Raw genomic sequence first — 25,151 nt, 5'->3', positions numbered from 1 at the left:
CCTTCTGCTGTGGTAATACCTTCAATGCCACAGGTAAGCCCCCACTATTCATTCAATTGCATTTATTGAGTGCTTACTGTGTGCAGAGCAGACTGTAAACTTGTTGTGGGCAGGGAATGTGTCTTCCAACTCTGTTGTACTGTACTGTTCCAAGTGCTTAGTACAGTGCTCTGCACACAGTAAATGCTCAATAAATATGACTGATTAATTGACTGACCCACCTCACTAGCCGGAGACTCCATTTGCACCCCAAGCCAAATCCACAACCAGCTTAGCCCAGCTGGTCGGCTGCAATTGAGGACTGCTGCTGCTACTGCCACCACAGTAGTCAGCCTCGGTCCCCCGGAACCCATCCGGAGCGACTAGCCAAGCTGGATCTCAGCCCAGGATCCCAGGACTTACCTTCTTGAGCTTGCCGCTTTTGGTACCCACAAAGACCACGCTGTAGCCGTTGTAGACGTAGGAGGCGACCGAGGTCATACGGTCTCGGCTGGAGGTGAACAGAGTGAGGCCTTCCACGGGAGATGAGCCCCCCAGAGGCTGGTTGATGTCCAGCCCACAGAAACTGTCATCGATGGGGACCGGCTGGAAGAGAGAGGACCATGGTCAGTGTGGAGAGGAGGGGAACAGGACAGAGCATCCTGTATACACCCCAGTGCTTAGCACCATGCTTGACACCATACTTGTCAGTAGGTACCACCATTATTATTATTATGACAGTGCTTGGCACATAGCAAGTGCTTAACAAAGAGAAGCAGTGTGGCTCAGTGGAACGAGCATGGACTTTGGAGTTAGAAGTCATGGGTTCAAATCCTGGCTCCACCAATTGTCAGCTGTGTGACTTTGGGCAAGTCACTTCACTTCTCTGGGCCTCAGTTACCTCATCTGGAAAATGAGGATTAAGATTGTGAGCCCCCCGTGGGACAACCTGATCACCTTGTAACCTCCTCAGCACTTAGAACAGTGCTCTGCACATAGAAAGCACTTAATAAATGCCATCATTATTAAAAACCGTCATTATTAACTCATGTTGGCCTAAGGGACAGAACAATGGACTGGAAGTCAGGAGACCTGGTTTCAAATCCCGGCTCTGCTGGAGTGACTCTGGCCCAGCCACTTAATTCAGCTGTGCCTCAGGTTCCTCATCGGTAAAATGAGGAGTAAATGCCTGTACTATTTCCCTCAGACTGGGAATCCCATATGGGATTTTTATTCATACTCTTTATTCATTCTTTAGTCTTTATTCTTATTCATGTCTTTTCCTTCTCTAGACTGTAAGCTTATTATGGACAAAGAAAGTGTCTGTTAATTCTGTTGTATCACACTCTCCCAAGCACTTAGTACAGTGCTCTTAAGATAGTAAGTGCTCAATAAATACGATTGATTGATTGATTGGGATGGCCTCTGTGTCCCATCTGATTGCACTGTATTTACACTGGTTCTTACTTCTGCGCTTGACACATAATAAACGTCCTGCCCATGTCCTGCCTCTGGCCTGAAATACCCTCCCTCTTCATATCTGATTGACCATCACTTTTCCCACCTTCAAAAGCACATCCTCCAATAGGCCTTCACTGACTAAGCCCTCATTTCCTCTTTTCCCACTCCTTTCTGTGTTGCCCTTGCAGTCAGATTTGTACCTGCTTCCTTTTTTCACTACTCCCCTGCTCCCAGCCCCACAGTACTTACGTACATATCCATAATTCATTCATTTATATTAATGTCTGTCTTCCCCTCTAAATTGTAAACTCACTGTGAGCGGGAAATGCATCTGTTATATTGTTGGGTTGTACTCTCCCAAGTGCTTAGTACAGTGCTCTGCACACAGTAAGTGCTCAATAATTGTGGCTTAGTGGAAAGATCACAGGCTTGGGAGTCAGAGGTTGTGGGTTCCAATCCCGGCTCGGCCACTTGTCAGCTGTGTGACTTTGGGCAAGTCACTTAACTTCTCTGTGCCTCAGTTACCTCATCTGTAAAATGGGGATTAAGACTGTGAGCCCCACGTGGACCAACCTGAATACCTTGTATCTACCCCAGCGCTTAGAACAGTGCTTGGCATATAGTAAGCACTTAAGAAATACCATCATTATTATCATGATTATTATGAATAAATACAACTAACTGATTGATTGATGTTCACCCATCCCTCAGCCTCACAGCACTTATGTACAAATCGGTAAATTATTTATAAATATTAATATTTGAATTTCCCTCTGGACCCTAATCTCGTTTTGGGCTGGGAACACGTTTACAAACTCTGTTATATTGTACTTTTCCAAGCACTTAGTACATTGCTCTGCACACATTAAGTGCTCAATAAATACGATTGTTTGATAATAAGCATTTAGTAGGTACCTCAATTATCAGCGCTCCAAGTCCCTGGCAATGGCTACCTTTTTGGAGCACTGGATCCCCCCAGTGGGTGGAATGGAAGCAACGTGGTCTAGTGGAAAGAGCACAGACCTGGGAGTCAGAGACCCTGGGTTCTAATCCTGGCTCTGCTACCTGTCTGTTGTGTGACCCTGGGCAAGCCTCAGTTACCTCATCTGTAAAATGGCTATTAAATCTTCCTCTCTCCCTCCAATTTAGACCGTAAGCCCCATTAGGGACTGTGTCCATACTGAATTTCTTATATCTAATAAAATAATTATTGTGGCCTTTGTTAAGCACTTACTATGTGCCAAGCACTGTACTAAGCAATGGGACAAATACAAGATAATCAGTCCCACATGGGGCAGTCAAAGGAGAAGGGAGAACAGGTATAGAATCCCTTTTTTACAGATGCGTAACTGATACAAGCTAATCAGGTTGGACACGGTCCATGTTCTACATAGGACCCGCAGTCTTAATATCTATTTTACAAATGTAACTGAGGCATCGACAAGTTAAGTGATTTGCCCAAGGTCACATAGCAGAAAAGTAGAAGAGTCAGGATTTGAACTCAGTTCCACCTAACTTCCAGCTCTGCCAATTTTCAGCTGTGTGACTTTGGGCAAGTCACTTCACTTCTCTGTGTCCCAGTTACCTCATCTGCAAAATGGGGATTAAGACTGTGAGCCCTCCATGGGACAACCTGATCACCTTGTACCTCCCCAGCGCTTAGAACAGAGCTTTGCACATAGTAAGCGCTTAATAAATGCCATCATTATTGTTATTATTATTATTATTATTATTATTATTATTATTATTATTATTATTCCAGGCCCAAACTCTATCCAGTAGGCCACGTTGCATCTCGTAGTCCAGGCTGCTTCTCACTGACCTGATTGACTTGTATCTACCCCAGTGCTTGGCATAAAATACACACTTTACAAATACCACAATTACTCAGCTGGTTAACCCTGAAAGAGTTACCGTATCTTGGAAAAGCGCCTCCCCAATTCTTGTCATCTTCAGGGGAAAAAAAAAAGCCCAGGAGAATTGTGAGTGGAGAGTCCTTCCCCTGAGCCCCCAGTCTGCTTCATCCTTCCTATATGCCCCATCTTCTTGTGGGCAGAGCTCATGTCCCTCATAACCAAAGATAAGGGTGAGGTATATATTTACCCTCTTCCACTGACCTCCCCATGCCCTAATGGGGGAACCCAGGGATTTATTAAATGATATTAGACTGTAAGCCCCCAAGGGGCAGGGGCCATGTCTAAATCTCACCTGTGTAATCTCCCCTAGTGCTTAGTACAGTGCTCTACACACAGTATCACCACCAGTACTTCTACATGTCCTGTGGCCAAAAGTAACACCCTGTTAACCCTGCCCTCCCTCCACTCCTCCTGGGACAGAGAGGTACTACTGAGTCCTGCCATCAAATTATCCTTCCTGGGTGTAAACACTTCAGATGGTGGAAGGAAATGACTTGAGAGAAACCACCACCGACCATGAGAAGCTGCTCCCTCTGTTGTTACCCAACCCCTCCTCCAGCCCTGACAGAGCAGGCTCATGGCCAGTGTCTTCTATCAGTCTGATTTTCTCCCCGAAGAATTGGCTGAATAATCTATAGGCTTTCTAATTAACTGGGGCTTCCTATTTTTAAATGTTATTTATTAAGGGCTCATTATATTCCAGGCACTGTACTAAATGCTGGAGTAGATACAAGCTAATCAGGTTAGGCATAGTCCATGTCCCACATGGGGCTCACAGTTTTAATACCCATTTTACAGAAGAGGTAACTGAGGAACAGGAAATTAAGTGACTTGCCCTAGGTCACACAGCAGACAAGTGGTGGAGTTGGGATTAGAACCCAGGTCCTACTGATTCCAAGGCCAGTGTTCTATCCCCCAGCCTACTCTGCTTCTGTCTGCCTAAAGGAAGTGGGGAATCATTCCTCTGGGATGTGGGACACACGGGAGAGTTTCAACCCCAACACCTTCCAGGTATTCCAGTGGGGAGGGAACAGGTCACTCCACTGCTGTCATCTCCTTCTGCTCCCAGCCCCAGCCTCCCCTCCCCTGGATAATGATAATAATAGTAATAATTAATAAGCATGGTATTTGTTAAATGCTTACTATGTGCCAGGCACTGTATTAAGTGCTGGGGTGGATATAAGCAAATCAGGTTGGACACAGTCCCTGTCCCACATGGGGCTCACAGTCTCGATCCCCAGTTTACAGATGAGTTAACCGAGGCACAGAGAAGTGACTTGCCTAAGGTCATACAGCAGGCAACTGACAGAACTGGGATTAGAACCCAAAGCTCCCAAGCCCATGCTCTATCCACTACATCATGCTGCTTCTCATCCATCCTGGATCCCTCCTTCCGCTTCCCCCTCCCTTCCCCTCAGGCAATGGCCTCTCTTGGGATCCCTGGGGAGACTGTAGCAGCCAGGATGTGGCCTCTTAGACCCCAGGTGTCAGACAAACATAACCATTTGGGGACTCAAGCAGGTGTGTGTGCTCATCTTCTTTTTCTTCCACCCCTGTCTCCTGCTCCCCGCCCCCAGACTCTGCAGGATATTCACAGGAGGGTAGGGCAGGGCTATTCTGGAGATTGGGGTGGGGGGGCCCATGAATAGAAAGGCCCTAGCATGGGCTAAGGCTGAGATTACATGCCCCATGTTCTTAGTACTCCAGAATAGAAGTAGCAGATTATTTATATTAACATCTGTCTCCCCCCTACACTGTAAGCTCATTATGAGCAGGGAACAAGTCTGTTAATTCTGTTGTATTTTACTCTCCCAAGTACTTAATACAATGTTCTGCACATAGTGATTGCTCAGTAAATATCGATTGATTGATTGATAGTAGTAATAGTATCCATTTGGCACAGACTGTGTGCAGAGCTCTGTACTAAATGCTGGGAATGAGTACAAAAGTGGGAATCAGAACCGGTCTAAAAGGGTTAGGCTTCCAGGCCCCCAGACTAATTCTCCTCCCTGAAATGTCTCAGCCCAGCCTTGGGTGGGGTAAGGGGGTGGGGGTTGGGGGGTCAGAGCAGATCCCTGCCAGTGCTCTCATCCACCAGGCAACCCCCAGTGCAAGACTGTGAGCCCATTGTTGGGTAGGGACCGTCTCTATATGTTACCGACTTGTACTTTCCAAGTGCTTAGTACAGTGTTCTGCACACAGTAAACGCTCAATAAATACAACTGAATGAATGAATAAGCCTGGAGGCTGAGCTGAGCCCAAAAGAACGAGGCCAGGAACGGGCCATGCTTGGATACCAGTGGGGTTTGTTCTCTGCACCCTTTTTTATGGCATTTACTAAGCACTCACTATGTGCAAAGCACTGTTCTAAGTGCTGGGGAGATTACAAGGTGATCAGGTTGTCCCACGGGGGGCTCACAGTCTTAATCCCCATTTTATAGATGAGCTAACTCAGGCACAGAGAAGTTGTGTCCTGCCCAAAGTCACACAGCTGACAATTGGCAGAGCCGGGATTTGAACCCTTCTCCCCATAAGTAGGGTCACTTCCAGAATAGGAGGGATGTGACCCTTAATTAACTCCCCACAGCAATCTGCAGCTGCCAGTGGGCCCCAGAATCACCTGAGGTGAGATGAGCTCCATGAGGCACATGGGCCTCCAGCCGGTATTAGCCATGTCCAGTTTTGCCCCCTCCCAGAAGTGAGGAACTGCTGGCCGAGACTAGATTTGTGGCTCAGCTCTCCTGGGGCCGGCCTGGGATGGAGCAGCCCCAGGAGAGATATGGTTCTGGGGAATGAGGCTAGAAGTGGGGGTCACTGGGCTCTCCTGGGACTCCAGCCCAATAAAAGTCCTAGGGCTGGGGGCGAGGGGGAAGGGAGAGGCTGAGCTGTCACCCCCTTCCACCTCCCTTTGAGGGACAAGCCCAGGCCCATCTCAATGAGTCTGCAATGCCAATGGGTCAGGGGTTGTGTCAGTTTCCTCTCCCTGACTCAGGAATCCGCTATTTCCTCTCCACACTGGCCCTCCCACCTGCTGTCAAATGTCCAGTCCTCAAAGGACTTAACCCTCACATTTCCTCCTTTTCCCTTGCCTGCTTGCCGTTCATGTTGTTGGAAAGTCCCGGAGGGAAGCCTCGGGGTGGGGGAATGGTGTTTCCTTGCCCCTCTCCACAGACAGCGATGTTAGCCTCTCAACCATTGGACCCCTGTTGTCCCGGGTGTCCAGTGACCCTCAACTCTGAACTTGGAGGAGCTCTACGGAGAGGGAACATGCACTGAGAAGGCAGGGAAGGCAAGGGACCCAGCTGGGAAAGTCTATTAATTAATTATGATATTTCTTAATTGCTTACTATGTATTAAGCACTGTTCCAAGCACCAGAGAAAATAAAAATCAACCTGGTCAGACACAGTTCCTGTCCCACATAGTGATCACAAACTAAGGAGAAGGAAAACAGATACTGAATCCCTTCTGGACTCTAGGCTCACTATGGGCAGGGACTGTGTCTAGAAATTGGTATGTAGTACTCTCTCAAGTGCTTATGACAGTGCTCTCTGCACACAGTAAGCACTCAATGAATATGATTAATTTCACAGATGAGGTCATCGAGGAACAGAGAAGTGAAGTCATTTGCCCAAGGTCACACAGAAGGCAAGTGGCAGAGCCGGAATTATAACCTCGATCCTTTCACTCCCAGGCCCGTGCTCTTTCTGCTAGGCCACTCTGTCTATTCTGAACTTCTCAGCTGCTCTCCCTATCCCCTCAGTCCCCACTTCCTCTGTTCTCCCCTTTGACCCAGCTAACATTATTGATAATTAAACAGTTCTTGGCAGCCTGCATCTGTAAACTTGTTTTGCTTGATGTCATTAGGATCCAGACATCATATGTATAAGCTCTAGCTCAGAAAACCCAGCTTTGGCTCAGACCTTTTGCATCCTGCTCCCTCAGAATCACACCATCCCCACCCCTCCCCCAGTTATTTTCTTTCCAGCTCTACCCTAAGCTCACCCCCTTCCTTCTAGCTAACTGGGCCTTCTTATGGCCCTGAAAAGTCAACCTCCCTCCCCTGTCTCCAGGCCCAGGCTGTGGTTCAATCAAATCAATCAATCAATGGTATTTGTTTGGTGCTTACTAGGTGCAGAGGACTATACTAAGCACTTGGGAGACCACAGTAAAACAGAATTAGCAGAAACATTCCCTGCCCATAATGTGCTTACAGCCTAGAGGAGGAGACACACAATACGAATACGTTTTTTATAATATATAATGTAAAGATATGGAAATAAAGCGCTTAGTACAGTGCTCTGCACACAGTAAGCGCTCAATAAATATGATTGATGATGATGAGTAGGACAAATATCAAATGCTCAAAGATCACAGATCAAAGAGCAAGGTCACAGGTCCTGGTTGTCCCCCACTTACATTCCTGTCCCCCAAGCCCCTCTCCCTCTACTCCTTTCCATTACCACCTCCTCCAGAAAGCTTTCCATCCACTCTCCATCCACTCCATCCACTCCATCCACTCTCCAACCTGCCAAGACATTTTAGCTTCCCTTCTAGAGAGTTTAACTCATTTTTGTCTGAACTGCACCTCTACAGTCCTGCTGAAGTTAGCTGTCCTTACGTCCAGCTTCTCTCCCCTGTTGGACTGTGAGCTTCTTGCAGGCCAGTTCTGTTCCCTATCTTTTAGGTTTGGCACCCTGCCTCCTCAGTAGCTAGAGAGAAAGGGAAAAATCTTAAACGATTCTTGAGGATCCGAAATTGTACTGGGGAGACGGTTCAGACCCTGCCCTCATATCCAACAGACCACCGTTCTCCCCAACCTTGAAACCTTACTAAAATCACATCTCCTTCAGGAAGCCTTCCCTGATTAGTCTTTCATCTCCCTGCCCTATTCTCCTTCCCTTCTGCATCACCTAGGTACTTTCATCCATACCCCCTAAGCACTTTGATGCCCACCCCATACCCAGAGCACTTAGGTACCTAGCCTTATACTCTGCTGCTTCCCCCCATTTGTAATAATAATAAATAATAATAATAATAATAATGATAATGGTATTTGTTAAGCACTTACTATGTGCCAGGCACTGTACTAAGCACTAGGGTAGATATGATAATTGGGTTGAATACAGTCCCTGTCCCACTTAAGGCTCATAGTCTTAATCCCCATTTTGCAGGTGAGGTAACTGCGGCACAAAGAAGTAACTTGCCCAAGGTCACACTGCAGACAAGTGGCAGAGTAGAGATTAGAACCCAGGTCCTTCTGATTCCCAGGATCGTGCTCTAGGCCATGCTGCTTCCTTGTGAAGTCCCATAGAGTGTTGCTGCAGTGTAAACTTAGAACAGTGCTTTGCACATAGTAAGCGCTTAGTAAACGCCATCATTATTATTATTAAACTGCTCCCTTCAAGGCCATGAGCAGCTAGAGTGTCATTCAAGAACAGGAGGATGTGTTTTGGGGTTGGGGGGAGGGGTCCAGAGGTTCCTTTGAGAATGGACCCTAATGTATTTTAGATTCTGTCTCCCCCTTTAGATTGTGGGCAGGGGCCACTTCTAGCAAGTCTATTGTACTCTCCCAACCACTCAGGACAGTGCTCTGGACACACTAAGCCCTCAATATCAATAATATTTATTGAGCACTTACTGTGGGGCAGAGTACTGTATTAAGTGTCTGGGAGAGTACAATATAACAGAGATGGTAGACACATTCCCTGCCCACAACAAGCAATAAACACCTTCGACTGACTGGTGATCAATACCCTATTCTACCACCAGTAGCTTTACAGCTACTCAAAGAAGCTCACTCAAAGAAGCCCGGAACCCCGAAGCATCCACAGACATCTACACCCAGAACTTCCAGTGAGAAACATAAGAGCTGGAGCAGGAGCTGTGGCAACTGAAGTCTGATGGGATTTGATCAATTAATCAAAGGTATTGATCGAGTGCTTACTGTGCGCAGAGATAGCACTGTACTAAGCACCTGGGAAGCAGCGTGGATTAATGGATAGAGCAGGCCTGGGAGTCAGAAGGACCCAGGTTCTATTTCCAGTTCTGCCACTTCTCTGCTGTGTGACCTTGGGCAAGTCACTTCACTTCACTGGGCCTCAGTTCCCTCATCCATAAAATGGGGATTAAGAGTGTGAGCCCTTATGAAACAGGGACTGTGTCCAACCTGTTTAACTTGTATCTACACCAGCACTTAGTATGTAGTACACGCTTAAAAAGTTCCATAATTATTAAAGTAGAACACAAGACTGAGAGCCCCATGTAGGCCAGGGACTGTGTCCAACCTGAATATCTTGTACCTACCCAGGTGCTTGGAACAGCATCTGGCACATAGTAAGTGCTTAACAAATACCATAAAAGAAACCTGAAGATTCATCTGGGAAGGCTCCTTGGAGGCGCAATGGCCTGACAGGAGGAGAAGGAGCCGGCACACTTACCGCCTTGGTGCACTGCACATCTTTCCCCAGCAGCCAGTTGAGCTCCAGATTGCCTTCCCCTTGGTAGCAGGACTGCAAACGCTCCTTGATCCGGCCGTTGACAGCCCGGATGGGGAAGACACAGAGGGCCGAGTCGTCAGGTGGCTGGTGGTACTGCTTCTGGCCCTTGGAGAAGATGGCGAAGAGGACGTCGTCCTGGGAGCTGACGTTCAGGGCCCGGGCCAGCGCGTCGCCGGGCTTGGCGAGGTAGGCCGCCTGTAGAAGGCGGTACTCGACTGCGCCTCGGATGCAGCCCAAGGGCAGGGACACGTACGAGTGGAACTTGGGGTCATCCTGGCAGAGCCGGACGATGCGGGATGTGTAGAACAGGTCCCCGGCCGAGTTGACGGCCACCCCCTCGGGGGTCTCGGGCTGGACGGTGAGGAAGTAGACGAAGCCGCCGCTGGAGAAGCCATAGATGTAGAAGATGTCGAAGTGAGAGACCAGGGCCAGGGTGTCAGAGGGAATCTTGATGAGCGAGGAGACGAAGTCACTGTGCAGCTCGTAGTCCAGCATGGCAGAAGACTCGGGGTCGCGGGGCAGCTTGCGGCTGGACAGGGTTGGGAAGTAGTCCTGCTTGCCGTCCACGGCTGTGCCGATGAACAGCTTTCCGTCCTCACCCTCAGAGCGCACAATCACGCCATACATGGTGCCTGTCTTGTTCACGCTGGACAGGTAGTGTTCCTTCTTGTGCGAGGGCTCCACCAGGATGAACAGGTCATCGAGGCGCAGGAGTTTGCAGACGCCCTGGTACAGGCTCCCGCAGGCCAGCAGGCGGTTCTCCGAGTAGTCGATGAGCAGCAGCTTGTTCACATTATTGGTCGGCGTCAGGACCTCGCTGCACGGCTGGACGATCAGGGGCGGGTAGCAGGATTTGTTGTCCTCCTCGGGCCCAGTCTTGTGGGCCACTTGGACTGTCAGGTTCCCCGACAGTTTGTACACGCGATTGATGGCGCCCACGTACACCGCCCCTGTGTCTCGGTGCACGGTCAGGTGGTTGAAAGTCCAGTCGCGGTTCTCTGAGTGGAAGGTGCCGAACAGGGTGGCGCCGGCCAGGCAAGGGGACAGCAGCACCCAGACCACGGAGAGCAGGAAGAGTGGCCGGCCGGCTGAGGCCACTGCCTGGGGCCAGGGCCTCCTCTGTGCCATTGTGAGGGGACCAGGGCAAGGAAACTGGTCCTTTGAGCTCTTGTGTTTACTCCTTGTTTCAAGGAGGGGGCTCACATGGTTCTGGAAAACACAAAGCGGACATGATTGAGCTTGGGGAGGTGGACAGACTGCTCCCAGTATGGTGGCAGCACTGATTCTCCCCCGGCCCCCAACACACACACACACACACACACACACACACACACACACACACACACACACACACACACACACATATGCTCCAGCATATATATACACATCTTATGGGTAGGGAACATATTCATTCATTCATTCAATTGTATTTATTGAGCGCTTCCTGTGTGCAGAGCACTGTATTAAGCGCTTGGGAAGTCCAAGTTGGCAACATATAGAAATGATCCCTACCCAACAGCGGGCTCACAGTCTAGAAGGGGGAGACAGACAACAAAACAAAACATGTTAACAAAATAAAATAAATAGAATAGTAAATATGTACAAGTAAAATAAATTAATAAATATGTACAAATATTTATATTTATATATATATAAAGGTGCTGTGGGGAGGGGAAGGAGGTAAGGCGGGGGGATGGGGAGGGGGAGGAGGGGGAGAGGAAGGAGGGGGCTCAGTCTACCAACTCTGTTATATTGTATATTGGGAAGCAGCACAACCTTGTGGAAAGAACTCAGGATTGGGAGTCAGAGGACCTGGGTTCTAATCCTATTCTGCAATTTGCCTGCTGTGTGACCTTGGGCAAGTCACTGTACTTTTCTGTGCCTCAGTTTCTTCATTTGGAAAATGGGGATTCAATCCTACTCCCTCCTGTGATCGGCATGTGGGACAGGGTCTATGATCTGATTAGCTTATATCTACCCCAGCACTTAGTACATATGTTAGAGCTTAGCAAATACCACAATTACAATGTCATGTCGCATGACCTAAGGGAGAAGTTGAGAAGCAGTGTGACCTTGGGGAAGGAGACCTGGCCTGAGAGTAAAGAGATATGGGTTCTCACCCCAGCTCTGTCACTTGCCTGCTGGGTGACCTGAGGGCTAGTCACTTCACTTCTCTGGGCTCCAGTTTCATTCAAACAATGATATGTATTGAGTGCTTCCTGTGTGCAGAACACTGTAGTAAGTGCTTCCTCATTTGTAAAATAGGGTTTAAATTACTGTTCTCCCTCCTATGTAGATGGTGAACCCCTTGTGGGACAGAACCTAATAATCTTGCATCTTTCCTTATACTTAGTACAGTTCTTGGCACCTAGTAAGCCTTTAACAAATACCATTATTATTGTTATTAATAATAATAAGGATGATGTTGATAATAATTGGCTGTGAAAACTCTGCCTCTCATAAATCCTACCCATGACCCAGGTCCCCGCTCCAGTATTCTTTTTTAAATGACATTTGCAAAGCACTTACTGTGTGCCAGGCACTGTACTAGAGAAGCAGCGTGGCTCGGTGGAAAGAGCCCGGGCTTTGGAGTCAGAGGTCATGGGTTCTAATCCAGTCTCTGCCACTTGTCAGCTGTGTGACTTTGGGCAAGTCACTTCACTTCTCTGTGCCTCAGTGACCTTATCTGTAAAATGGGGATGAAGCCTGTGAGCCCCATGTGGGACAACCTGATGACCTTGTATTTCCCCCAGTGCTTAAAACAGTGCTTGGCACACAGTAAGTGCTTAACAAATACCAAAATTATTATTATTATTACCAAGTACTGGTGTAGATACAAGATAATCGGTTTGGGCACAATCCCTGTTCCACACAGAACTCACAGTCTTGATCCCCAGATGAGCTAACTGAGGCCCAGAGAAGTGAAGTGACTTGGCCAATGTCACACATCAGGCAAGTGGCAGAGCTGGGATTGGAAGCCAAGTCCTCTGACTCCCACACCTGGACATTTTCCATTAGGCAATTCTGCTTCTCAGTATCATCAGGATGTGCCCACAGCACTGTTGGAGTTAAGAGGCTTTTGTGGCTCAGTTGTAACATCAAAGTCCTGGTGCCCATGGTAATTTTCACCCGGGATGGAGGTTCCCTTGGGGCTCCACACTAGGACATTCCAAGATGGGTTCAGGAATCTGCTGCTATCATCCCATGAATTGATCCCAAAAGGCCTCCTGGGCTGGGTGTTGAGGTCAGGAGAAATGCTGAACGCCACCCTTCCCTGTGATAGTGATCTCACACACACGCACACACAAACACAATTTGCTCAGGTACTCTCGTGTTATAAGTGGTTTTAACTAGTAATTACTTCATTAAGTGTTCCAACAGCAACAGTAGTTGGACAACAGAATCTTCAAACAGAACTGGGAATGATCAAGCTGTTCCTGGACCTTATTCCTAATTTAAGCTCAGGAGACTGTGCCCACCTGCACCCACTGCTCGACCCTCTTTAGCAGCTCTTCTGTGGACAAATTAGCCACAGATCCTTCCCTGGATTTCAACCTGCTACTGGCTTTCTTCCCTATGAGAAGCTCCGTGGACATTGCCTCACCTTGTGGCTATGGAGTTTCCCCCAAATTCTTAGCACTCTCCTCAGCTGGTTCTTCCCCTAATAATACACTAATTACTGTAGTATTTCTTGAATACTTACCACGTGCAAGCACTGTACTAAGCCAGTACCCAGCACTGGGTTCTAATCCCAGCTCTGCCATGTACCTGCTGTTTGAGCTTGGGCAAGTCACTTCCCTTCTTTGTACTTTAGTTCCCTCACCTGCAAAATGGGGATTCAATACCTGTTCTCCCTCCTCTTTAGACTGTGAGTCCCATGTGAGACCTGGTTATCTTGTAACTATCCCTGTGCTTAGCAGAGCTTGGCAGATAGCAAGTGTTTAGGAATGACCATGATTATCATCATTATCACTACTATTCTTGAAAATGGGTGGACAGAAGATGGCCCATAGATGTTGCTCAGACTGAATGCAGACCACCCGCCCCCCCCCCCCCCCCCCCGAGGGGGCGGTGGGGAGAGGGATCTTGATGGTGGAGACTGCTTGACTCCCTACACTTAGCTGCAACCTGCAGTAAATTGCTATTCCATTGGGCAGCAAGAACTTCCTGGACCAAGAAAGAATCTGGGAGAAGGAATCACAGCCAGGTGGGAAGGTCACCCTGGGCCAAGAAACTTGAATTCAGATGAACTCAGATGGACCCACCCCTGTTGAAAGTGGAAAACTTCCTGAGGTTACTCAGGAGGGGTTCACTCCTGGCTCCATCCGACCAGGCTATTATTAGACCGGATGGAGTCCTGAACAGGCTGATAACATCCTACACCTCAGCAGTGTCGGCCCCACAAGTCACCTTGCCCAAGCGTCACCAGATTCTCCCTGGGGGAGAGAGGGGAGGGGGCAGCTGAGCAACTTGGGCTCTCCTTGTGACAGTCAGTGCCCCCCACATCTCCACTCATTCTCTCCCAGCATCACAGGCATCTGCACCGTTCTGGGGGAGGGGATGCTTGGAGTCCCAGATCCCAGGGAGGGTTTCCTCTGGAAGGGTAAAGCAGTGCCGGTTGGCCAGCATGGGTTCGAGAACTGACATCAGAGGCTTCAAACTCAGCCCTTCCGGCCTCACGCACACCATCCAGGTCTCCCTACGAAGCAGGCGTCTGTTTGGAAAACTTTGGAGTATTTTTAGTTGTGGCCCGGGGCCGGTTGAGGGCGGCGGGAAGGAAACATTAAATCCTAGAATCCCTGTGTTGGGAGGAATCCAAGAAGTCATCTGGTCCATCCCCCTGTTTTAAGGCAGGTCTCTCCTCTACCCCAGGCAGCTGAGAATCTCTCAATTTTAAAATCAAAGGGGTTAAATGTGGCCTAATTCAACAGTCCTCCCTGGCCCCTACCCTGCAGACAGAACCCTCTCCATCCCCTTTCTCCCCACTCTTTCCCTGTCCCCTGCAGTCGGCTTTGGCGGAGAGGGGCTTGGGGGGAAGTTGGGGGAAGAAAGAATCACCAATTCCAGGGGGTTACAGACAGGCGAGATAGAAGAGCCTGGGATAAGATCCAGTCTAGCCTGACTCGGTGGCAGGAGGCTACTGGATCATCAACCACACTTACCCAGGACATTCCAGTAGTGTCACGCCCTCCCTCTCCAAGACTGTTGTCTCTCTCCTTCCCTAACTGAACAGAAACTCGCTTCTACAAGGAGGGGACTTCTGTGGTAGGGGGGTGGAGGGACAGGGGAATGCCTCTACAGGACTAGGTGGTCCCCTCAGTGTAGCTGTCAATCAATCAATGGTATTTATTGAGCACTTACTGTGTGCAGAGCACTGTACTAAGCACTTGGGAGAGTACAATGAAACAGAGTTGGAAAACACATTCTCTTCTCAATACAAGCTTACAGTCTAGAGGGGGAGACAGATAATATAAATAAATCAGTTATATAATTTATAGATATGTACCTAAGTGCTGTGGGGCCAAAGTGGACCAAATACCAAATGCCCAGAGATCACAGATCCTAGGTCAATTCAATCAGTTGTATTTCCTGAACACCGACCCTGAACAGAACAATAAACTAAGAGACTTAGGAGAGTGAAATAGAGCAAATTGACAAAATTCCTTCCCTAAAGAAGTTCAATTCCTCCCTAACTCCATCTCGGAGGTTCTGAGAAGGGCTGGTTATTCTTGGGGGACAACTGGGGGAGGGAGTAGAGGCTGCCCAGTTGTGGGAAGCCAGGGGTTGCCGGTACCCAGACGAAGCCTGTCCTAGTGGATTGAGCATTGGCCTGGAGTCAGAAGGACCTGGGTTCTAATCCCAGCTCTGCCACTTGTCTGCTGTGTGACCTTGGACAAATCATGTCACTTGTCCGTGACTCAGTTACCTCATCTGTAAAATGGGCATTAAAACTGTGAGTCACATGTGGGACATGGACTGTGTCCAACCTGATTTCTTTGTATCTAGCTACCTCTTTCCCAGCCATAGTCTGGCAATCACTTTCAAAGCCCAAAGTGCTGGCAGATGGAAAATAGATTTGGAGGGCTCCTGGCCCACCCAGACACAGGCGTTTTTAGTACTGAGTTATTGTTCAATTTAAACAATCCCATCAAAGTTAGTTCAACAGAAGCAGAGTGTGGGCCAGAGTTCAGGGTCTGTACCTCTAAATCTCTGGCTGGAAACTCTACCTTCAGATCCCAAGTCACCTTGTAATAACCAAGCTTTCTGCCCATCCAGTGGCCAAACAGCCCAGACATCTCATTCACTCACACTCATCCCCCTCCTCACCACCACCACCCTACCCCTCAAAACCAACTGAAGAATCTGCTTTCTGGCCGCCATGCTCTGACCTCCACCACCTGGGTCTGATGTCTGGAGCCTGGAAGAAGGAGTGGGGAGCTTTGTCGCTTCAGAAGTCAGCGAACTCTACTAAATATTTTACCGTACTGACCTGCCAACCCCTCCCAGCAGGGCTGGGGGAGGCACGTGCTTCTGACATTCAATGGAGACACTTAATTCATTCATTTCATTCAATCATATTTATTGAGCGCTTACTGTGTGCAGAGCACTGTATTAAGCGCTTAGGAAGTACAAGCCGGCAACAGATAGAGACAGTCCCTACCCAACAACGGGCTCACAGTCTAGAACACCTGAGCCTCTGTCTGGAAGGTAGAGAGTCAGAGCTAAGAGCAATCAGTCAGTCAGTTGTATTTATTGAGTGCTTACTGTGTGCAGAGCACTGTACTAAGCTCTTGGGAGAGTACGATATAACAATAAACAGACAAATTCACAGCCCTCAATGAACTTACAGGCTAGAGAGCAGGAAGAGGTTGGCAATTACTTAACTTCCCTGGGCCTTAGTTTTCTTATCTGTAAAAGTAGGGATAAAATACCTATTCTCCCTCTCAGACTGGGAGTCCCATGGATCGGACTTTTCTACCTTGTATTTCTCCCACTGCTTTGACTGTGCTAGGCCCACTGTAAGTGGTTAACAAATATCACTACTATTGGTACATTAATAATCACAGATTTCCAGTTTGGCCAATGCTGGGTGTTGCAGACTCATCCCAGAACCCACAGCTTCTAGACTTACCTCTTTACAGAGGCTTTAGCCTCTTTCTTTGGGCCTAGCCAATCACCAGTAGCCTTGACTGAGAATCAGCAGGGAGGACTAAAAGATCACCCTTGTCGTTTACCCTTGCACTCTTCTCTCTTACTCTGTTCTGCAGCCCAGGTCATTTTTATGAAAAAAGACAATCAGTTCGCTTCCCCCTACTACTCAAAAACCTCCAATGGTTGTCTGTCCATCTTCGCATCAAAAAGAAACTCCTTACCATTGACTTTAAAGCACTAAATCAGCTCAACCCCCTCCTACCTTAGCTTGCTAATTTTCTACTACAATGCAACCCTTTCGCTTCTTCCTTCAATGCCAACCTACTCACTGTACCTCAGTCTCATCTATGCAACCCCTGACCCTAGCCCACGTCCTCCATCTAGTCTGGAATTTCTTCCTCTTCATAACCAACAGACCACCATGCTTCCCACTTTCAAAGCCTTATTAAATCACATCTCTTCCAAGAGGCCTTCCTTGATTAAGCCCTCATTTCCCCTACTCCTTCTCCCTTCTGCAATTGGATCTGTACCCTTTAAGCATTTGATTTTCACCCCACTCTCAGTCCCACAGGACCTATGAACATATTCATAATTTATTTTAATGTCTGTCTCCTCCTCTAGAGTGTAAGCTCCTGGTGGGCAGGGAGCATGTACTCTTCCAAGTACTTAAAACTGTGCTCTGCACACAGTAAGCACTCAAATCCAGTGCTTAGAACAGTGCTTGGCACATAGTAAGTGCTTAACAAATACCATAATAATAATTATTATAATAAATATCACTGATTGATTCTCTCTAACTGCAAGAGGATATTTTCCTCTCTTCTTCAGTCTTCCTTCCTTATGCTGAATGTTTATAAAGCAAAATGGTATGAAAGACAGAGAGAGATGGAAAGAAGACAAAGAGAAGGAGAAAGGGAAGGGAGATAGAAATAAAGGGAGAGGGAGAACGAGAACGAGGGAAGGACAGAGAGAGAAATAAAGAGAGGGAAGGAGAAAAGCAGGAGGGGCAGGGAGTGAGACATCACTTGACTGTGACTTGGGTCTCTGCATGGCTAGTGGATATCTGGAAGGCTGACAGGTGACCCATTGGTCAGCTTTGTTCTCTGCTGAGATGGCTCAAGGTCAGAGATGAGCAGCTACAGGGAAGCCTGGCCAGGGACCAGCTTGCAACGAATCACAGAGAAATCTCGTGAATTCCGATTTTGCACGGAGGCAGGAAGTCTTGATTCCAAAGGAGCTTTAAGATGTATCCAGGGGATTAGGGTTTCCACAGGGACACTAAAGCTTCTGTGTCTGAGAATCAAAACCCCTTTAAGGAATCTTGGCAGGAGGAACATGGCTTGGGAAGAGGAGAAAGTGGAGAAGCAATTCCAAATGGTGATAAATGCAGAAGAGGAGGCTCTTGCATCAGGACCACAAGAAATAACTGAAGAGTAACATTGGTCTGCAGCCAAATGCAGGTGCCAGGATCCCAGGGATTCCATTCGGGATGAAGAAGAACAGCTATTCTCCATTTTTGTCAAAGAGAAGACTAGAGCACTGGGGCCGAAACTTTGGCATGAAGGATTTTAGGTTGGCAGGGAGAAGAATTGTTCTGAGAAGCTGGGGCGGTGGTCAAATCTTTGGAGAATTGTAAGAAAACAAAAGATGGGCATCTCATTGGGATGGCTTGAATGGAATGTGCCTGGAGGCAGGGGAATGGACACATTAACATACTCAAGTTTCCTCTAGTGGGGTCACAACCAGGAATGGAAGACACAGGGACCAGCCTGAAGCTCCAGGAAATCCCCTCATAGTTCTACTGTAATTTGCCAGGAAAGATTCCCATCTTGACAACCTATTCCAACCCCAAGGAGTCACAATCCTTGTCTTCTTTTGTCTAACAGAGATCTTGGTAGGAACCCAAGACCATTGGCTGACATAAGGTGAGAGAGCGAGCAAGCCCCATAGCCCAAGATAACACAGGAAACTGAAAGGCCTCAATTAGAGTGAAAGGAGTTATCTGGTATTTAAATAATTATTAGATTGAAGCAGTAATCATGGGTCTGGCTTGATTTTTTTTTCCTCCACTCACAGCCCAATGCTGTCTATAATAGTATTATTCAAATGCCCATGATTCTCCGTGCAAAAAGAGCAAGGGAGAGCAAGAACAAGGGGCGTGGAGAAGAGAGGGAAAGGAACAGGGGGAAAGAGGGACTCATGTAATCTCCATGTGACAGGGCTGTAGGAGAGATGATTAGCCTTATTTTTTTTGTTTCAGCTGTCACTCACAGGCACCACAGATTGTTATTAGAGTTGTTTTATGCACAGTCTTTAAAGGGCAGAGAGAAGGTGGGGGGGGAGGGAGAGAGAGACAGAGAACAGTTCTTCCAGAAAACGACAGAACCAAAGGAACAATTTAGATGTCACCAGTGTACCAGCTGCGTTTGCTTCATTAGCTGTACATCAGTATTTTTTTTTTCTGGTAGACCTGATGCCACAGTTTGGGGCCTCATCCCCTAGACACAGGGCTTCCCAGACCAGCCTCAATTTTGATCTCCAGCTAGCCAACTTTCTGCTTCTGGCCTGGAACGCCCTCCCATCTCATGTCCGACAGACAATTACTCTCCCCACCTTCAAAGCCTTATCTACTCCAAGAGGCCTTCCCTGACTAAGCCCTCCTTTCCCTTCTCGGTCACCCTGACTTGCTCCCTTTATTCATCCCCACTCCCAGCCCTATAGCACTTACATACATATCTGTAATTTATTTATTTATAATAATGTCTGTCTCTCCCTCTAGACTGTAATATTGTTGTGGACCGGAAATGTGTCTGTTTTATTGTACTCTTCCAAGTGCTTAGTACAGTGCTTTGCACACATTAAACACTCAGTAAATACAATTGACTGACTGACTAGCCATTTCCATAGTTCAGTATGTTCTGCTTTGCAGCTGGGGGAGAGAGATTTGAGGGTATGGCAACCTGCAGCACCTTGTGAGGCAACTTCCCCAAATCGCCCTCTGCTACAATGCATGGTTCTATCTTTGCAGACAAAAGAATTCATCAAGTCCGGGAGCAATGCGTTATCACTTCCTTCACATCTGGATTCCCTCTTCTCCCACTGTTTGAGCAGATGATCCCTTTGGGCCAGGAACCCATCTCTCATGCTTCTGTTAAACTTTCCACAGCACTTAGTACAGTGTCTTCCATCCAGTGGCACTGTACTAAATGCCACTAAATGCCATTGCCATCAGGGGATCTGTACTCCAAAATTCCCAAGGAGAAAAAGGGGAAGGGACGATCTCCCTGTGAGTGAAATAGACCAACTCTACTTGCCCTCGTCATCCAGGAACATAGGCCTGAAGCATCGATCAGGGAAAGAAAAGCTGAGATCCTGTTATGATGAGACAGTTCTTGGAAGGCAGGTGGTGCTTGAGGGAACACAGGGGAGTGATTTGACATTAGATTTCCTCTCTGGCAGGAAAAGAAAAGAAACATTTTAGGGAAAAGCTCTCAAAACTTTCTAGTTCTGGAGGGCTAAGGAAGATGCTTTAAGATCTTTCCAGGTATGAGCTCATACATCAATCAATGATATTTATTGAGCACTTACTATGTGCGGAGCACTGTGTCAAGTGCTTGGGAGAGCACAATACAACAGAAGTGGCAGACAGGTTCCCTGCCCACGGAGAGCTAACAGGACTGTAACTCTCATGAGAGAGACAGAGCCCAAAGGGGAAAGTATTGCCATTTTATAGAAAGTTAAGCAATTTTCCCTGGATGATAATAATAAGAGAACAGTGGAATTTGTTATGGGCCTCAGTAATCTCATCTGTAAAATGGGGATTAAGAGTGTGAGCCCCTTGGGGGTTCAGGGGCTGTGTCCAAACTGATTAACTTGTATCTACCCCAGTGCTTACCCAAAAGTGCTTGGCACATAGTAAGCGCATAACAACTACCATATTAGTGTTATTACTCTGTACCAAGCACAATGCTAAGCAGTGGGATGAATACAATACAGACACATTCCCTGACTCATAATGGGTTCAAGGTCTAAGAGGTGAGGGAGAACTAACTTCCTTTGTTTTGTTTTGATGGTATTTGTTAAATGCTTACATTATGCCAGGAACAGTTCTAAGTGCTGAGGTAGATACAGAGTAATCAGGTTGGACACAGTCCTTGTCCCACATGGGGCTCACAGTCTTAATAATAATAATAATAATAATAATAATGGCATTTATTAAGCGCTTACTATGTGCAAAGCACTGTTCTAAGCACTGGGCACTGTTCTAAGCACTCAGATGAGGTAACAGACACAGAGACATTAAGTGACTTGCCCAAGGTCACACAGAAGACAAGCGGCAGAGCTGGGATTAAAACCTAGGTCCTTCTGTTTCCTAGGCCTGTGCTCTATCCACTAAGCCACGCTTGAAATCTCCATTTTACAGATGAGGCACAGAGAAGTTAAGTCACACAGCAAACCAACTGCCCAGGATGGCAGACTCCAGGTCCAGCTCCCTTCACCCATCCATGCACGGCCTGGCCCGGCCGGCTCTGGGATGTTGCACAACTGTCGAGGGGGGAGCTCTCCAATGATTCACCCGCCTCCTTTAGCCCAGATTTTGTGCCAGTGCTGGTTTGTGTATTTTTTTTTCCTAGGTTTCCCCAGTGCTCTGCAAGCAAACCCAGGAAACGGAGCCAGCTCTCCCAGGGCCTTACCAAAACATTGACTGTTTGTCTTCTCTACAGGTTATAAAAGTTTGGAGTCATCTCCATGAATTATGAAGTGCCTTCAAGACACGTTCCCTTTTTTGGGGGGGTTTGGGGAGGCGGTCTCCCGTTCCTGAGTCTGAACTCCTTTGTAGGGCAAGCGCTGGGTTGCCTTTACACAGTCCAAACAAGATTCATTACCAGGAGGCCAGGAGCAGGGAGATACACTGGTTGATCCCTCTGACCTGCCCCATATGTCACAGGCCTGTCAGAAATCTCCCAGAATTCCCTTTATTATCAAAAGGTCACCCCCCGGGCAGAGCCGTGCAAGCCGCATGGCATAAACGAAACTACAAGAGCAATCAATTTCAAACAGCTCCTCCTTTCCCCACCTCCTCCACCTCCCTGGAGACTCTGCCCTTTCTAGCCCCTTCTCAAGGGGGTAGGGCCGCTGGTTTTTCACAGCCTGGCCTCAGTAGGATTGGGCATGTCTTTTTGCCTGGGGAAATAAATAAGTTGTGCTGCAATTGCTGTGTTCAAACTGTGCCCTTATGAAGGGAGGAGACAGGGCAAGCATTGGTCCTGAGTAGATTGCCAAATTCCTCTGCCTCTACCCCAGCAGCAGTGATCAGAGACAACTAGGTTGGGAAAGGATCATAAGAATTCAAACCATCCATCCTTCTGCTGCCAGACATGTGACCCTCTTTTTAATAATTGTGATATTTTTGTTAATTGTTTATTATGTGCGAAGCTCTACACTGAGCACTGGGGTAGATGCAAGATAATCAGGTGGGTCACAGCCCCTGACCCACCTGGAGCTTACAATCAAAGGGGAAGGAAGAAAAGGTATTTCACACACACACAACCAAGTTTCACAGATTAGGAAGTTGAGGCACTGAGAAGCTAAATGACTTTCCCGAGGTCACCCAGCAGGCAAGTGGAGGAGCTGGAATTAGATCCCAAGTCCCCTGACATCCAGTCCCATGCTCTTTCCACTAGGCCATGTTGCTTAAGACTATGATGTTCTTGTTTCTATCCATGTATATAAGGATTCCCTCTCGCTCACAGCTTAGTTTCACAGCCACCACTGAAACTAAGGACCCAGTAGAGAGTCTCTAATTCCCTTGTCTATCTGCAGCCTGGATGAGCCCTCAGTTAGTGGGTCAATTGTATTTATTGAGTCCTTACTGTGTGCAGAGCACTGTACTAAGAGCTTAGGAGAGTACAATGTAACAATAAATATAACGAGCCTGGCTGGCTTGACTAAACTGGCTCAAAGCTCACTTGCTAAAATGAGAGTTTCCATTTGATTCTTTCCCCTTCATAAGGACATATCCTTACGTTCGTATCCAAATGAGGGTCCCAGGCATTTATTCAAGCATCTCTCTGTTTGGGGCCAAAAAGTCTGTCCAGATCTAGGGAGGCAGGGATTTCCTCTCCTCAGGGTAGGATATTGAGTTTTGGAAGAAAAGCCAGTTACTCCACATCATCCAGCACGAATGGAGAGGAGAACCCAAGAATCCCAACCACCAGCCCAGACTGGCTCCCAACTCCCCAAGTCCTCTGGCCTGGGAAGTCACTCAGGTACTGCACTATGTGGTGAAAAATCCCTTCTTTTCTCTCCCCTTCTCTCGATCAATCATATTTACTGAGCGCTTACTGTGTGCAGAGCGATGTCCTTATATGGCAGCCGTGGTCTACCAGGGACTGAGAGAAAGTTTCATGGAAAGCACAAAGCACATTCCCATGGGAAAACAATGTTGACTGGCATTAGGAAACAGAGCATTTTTCCAACTCTCCAATACCGGCCACATCAGCTGCCCCTCACCACCCACTTCCCAGCATTAGAGTGCCTGTTTTGCAAGAAGAGGGAAGAAGAGAGGGAGTTGGATTCCCTCCTCTGCCCAGAGAATGGAAAGTCAAGATTTTCACCCAGATACCAGCTCCTTGTTCAAGCCAACCCACATTGCACAAGAGGTAGCATTATGGAGCCAGCCTCTAAGAGGCCAGTTTGGGAGAACACCCAAGATCAGCAGCCAGTCACCCCACTGGAGAGATTTTTGACCTAGAAACGTCATCCTCTGATATCTGTTCCTGGCCCTTGTTCCTGGGACATGAGTGGTGTTTAGCCCTGAGAAATTTTCTTGAGCATGTAAAAAAAAGGAATACCACTGGAAGGGTTCAATGAATCCAGATTTTTTTTGGATGGTGGGGAAAAGCAAAGGGAAAGGGTGACAGACCCAGCACAGAGGTCTCTGTATCACATTTCCTGCAGAACCAGCAGAGGATAAAGAAGGATTCCTTCTAAGTACCAACCAGGACAGTAGACTTTGTGGAGCCCCCCACAGAGTCTAGTTTGACAAATTCACTAGCTTGGCTTTGGAAGGAATAGCTCAGGTCCATACATGGGAGTTTGCCCACTTACACAATGATAATCATAGCAATAATAATAATTGCACTCATTAAGTGCTTCCCAAGTGCCAAGGCACTGTGCTATGCCCTGGGGTAGATATGAGATAATCAGATCAGACACAGTTCCTGTCCTGCATGAGGGCCTACAGCCTAATTGGTGGGGTGAGGAGATATTTCAGCTCCATTTAAAAATAAAAAGGAAACTAAGGCTCAGGGAGGTTACCTGACTTGTCCAAGGTCACACAGAGGGTTGGTCTAACTGTGACTCCACCTCGTTCTGGTTCTGTAATGCTCAGCCTGGCTCCTATTAAGGACCATGTAAGATATTCTTCAGCTTGCAAGGAGTACTAATACAGATACCCACTCAAGGCCCTCAAACAACTTTCCTCCTACCTTACCTCACTGATTTCCTACTATTTTTCCTACTATATTTACAATTCTATTTATTTTGTGAATGATGTGCATATAGCTTTACTTCTATTTATTCTGATGACCTGACACCTGTCCACTTGTTTTGTTTTGTTGTCTGTCTACCCCTTCTAGACTCTGATCCCGTTGTTTGGTAGGGACCTTCTCTATATGTTGCCAACTTGTACTTCCCAAGCGCTTAGTACAGTACTCTGCACACAGTAAGTGCTCAATAAATACGATTGAATGAATGAATGCTACAAACCAGTCCACACACTTCACTCTTCTAACACTAATCTACTCACCATACCTTGATTTTTGTTTTCTTAAAGATATTTAATAAGCATTTACTATGTGCCAGGCACTGTACTAAGGGCTGGGGAGGTAAAAGCTGATTAGCTTGGATACAGTTCATGTCCAAAGTGGCACTCAGAGTCTGAATCCTCACTTTACAGATGAGGTAACCGAGGCACTGAAAAGCTAAGCGACTTGTCTAAGGTCACACAGCAGAAGCTTGGCAGATCTATTAGAACCCAGGTACTCTGACTCCCAGGCCCATGCTTTACCCCGTAGGCCTCTCTGCTTGTCTGGATCTTGGGTGTACTGCTGCCGACTCCTTTCCCACATCTTCCCAATGGCC

At 47.5% G+C, this 25,151-nt stretch overlaps 1 protein-coding gene across 1 annotated transcript in view; it reads right to left on the bottom strand.

The window, feature by feature from the left end:
• Positions 1 to 25,151, bottom strand: part of PLXNA2 (plexin A2) — a 252,736-nt gene that overhangs the window by 210,920 nt on the left and 16,665 nt on the right. Inside the window, exons 2-3 of the mRNA XM_038749116.1 lie at positions 9,795 to 11,063; positions 403 to 585 (exon numbers count right to left, since the gene is read on the bottom strand). Of these exons, the coding sequence (XP_038605044.1) occupies positions 403 to 585; positions 9,795 to 10,982 (1,371 nt within the window). The 5' untranslated portion in view covers positions 10,983 to 11,063. The remainder of the gene's footprint in view (positions 1 to 402; positions 586 to 9,794; positions 11,064 to 25,151) is intronic.

Source organism: Tachyglossus aculeatus, chromosome 7 (genome assembly GCF_015852505.1).
Source record: "Tachyglossus aculeatus isolate mTacAcu1 chromosome 7, mTacAcu1.pri, whole genome shotgun sequence".
Lineage (NCBI taxonomy): Eukaryota > Metazoa > Chordata > Mammalia > Monotremata > Tachyglossidae > Tachyglossus > Tachyglossus aculeatus.
The sequence above is the reverse complement of the archived record's forward strand: the minus strand, read 5'-3'. Positions and strand labels throughout refer to the sequence as shown.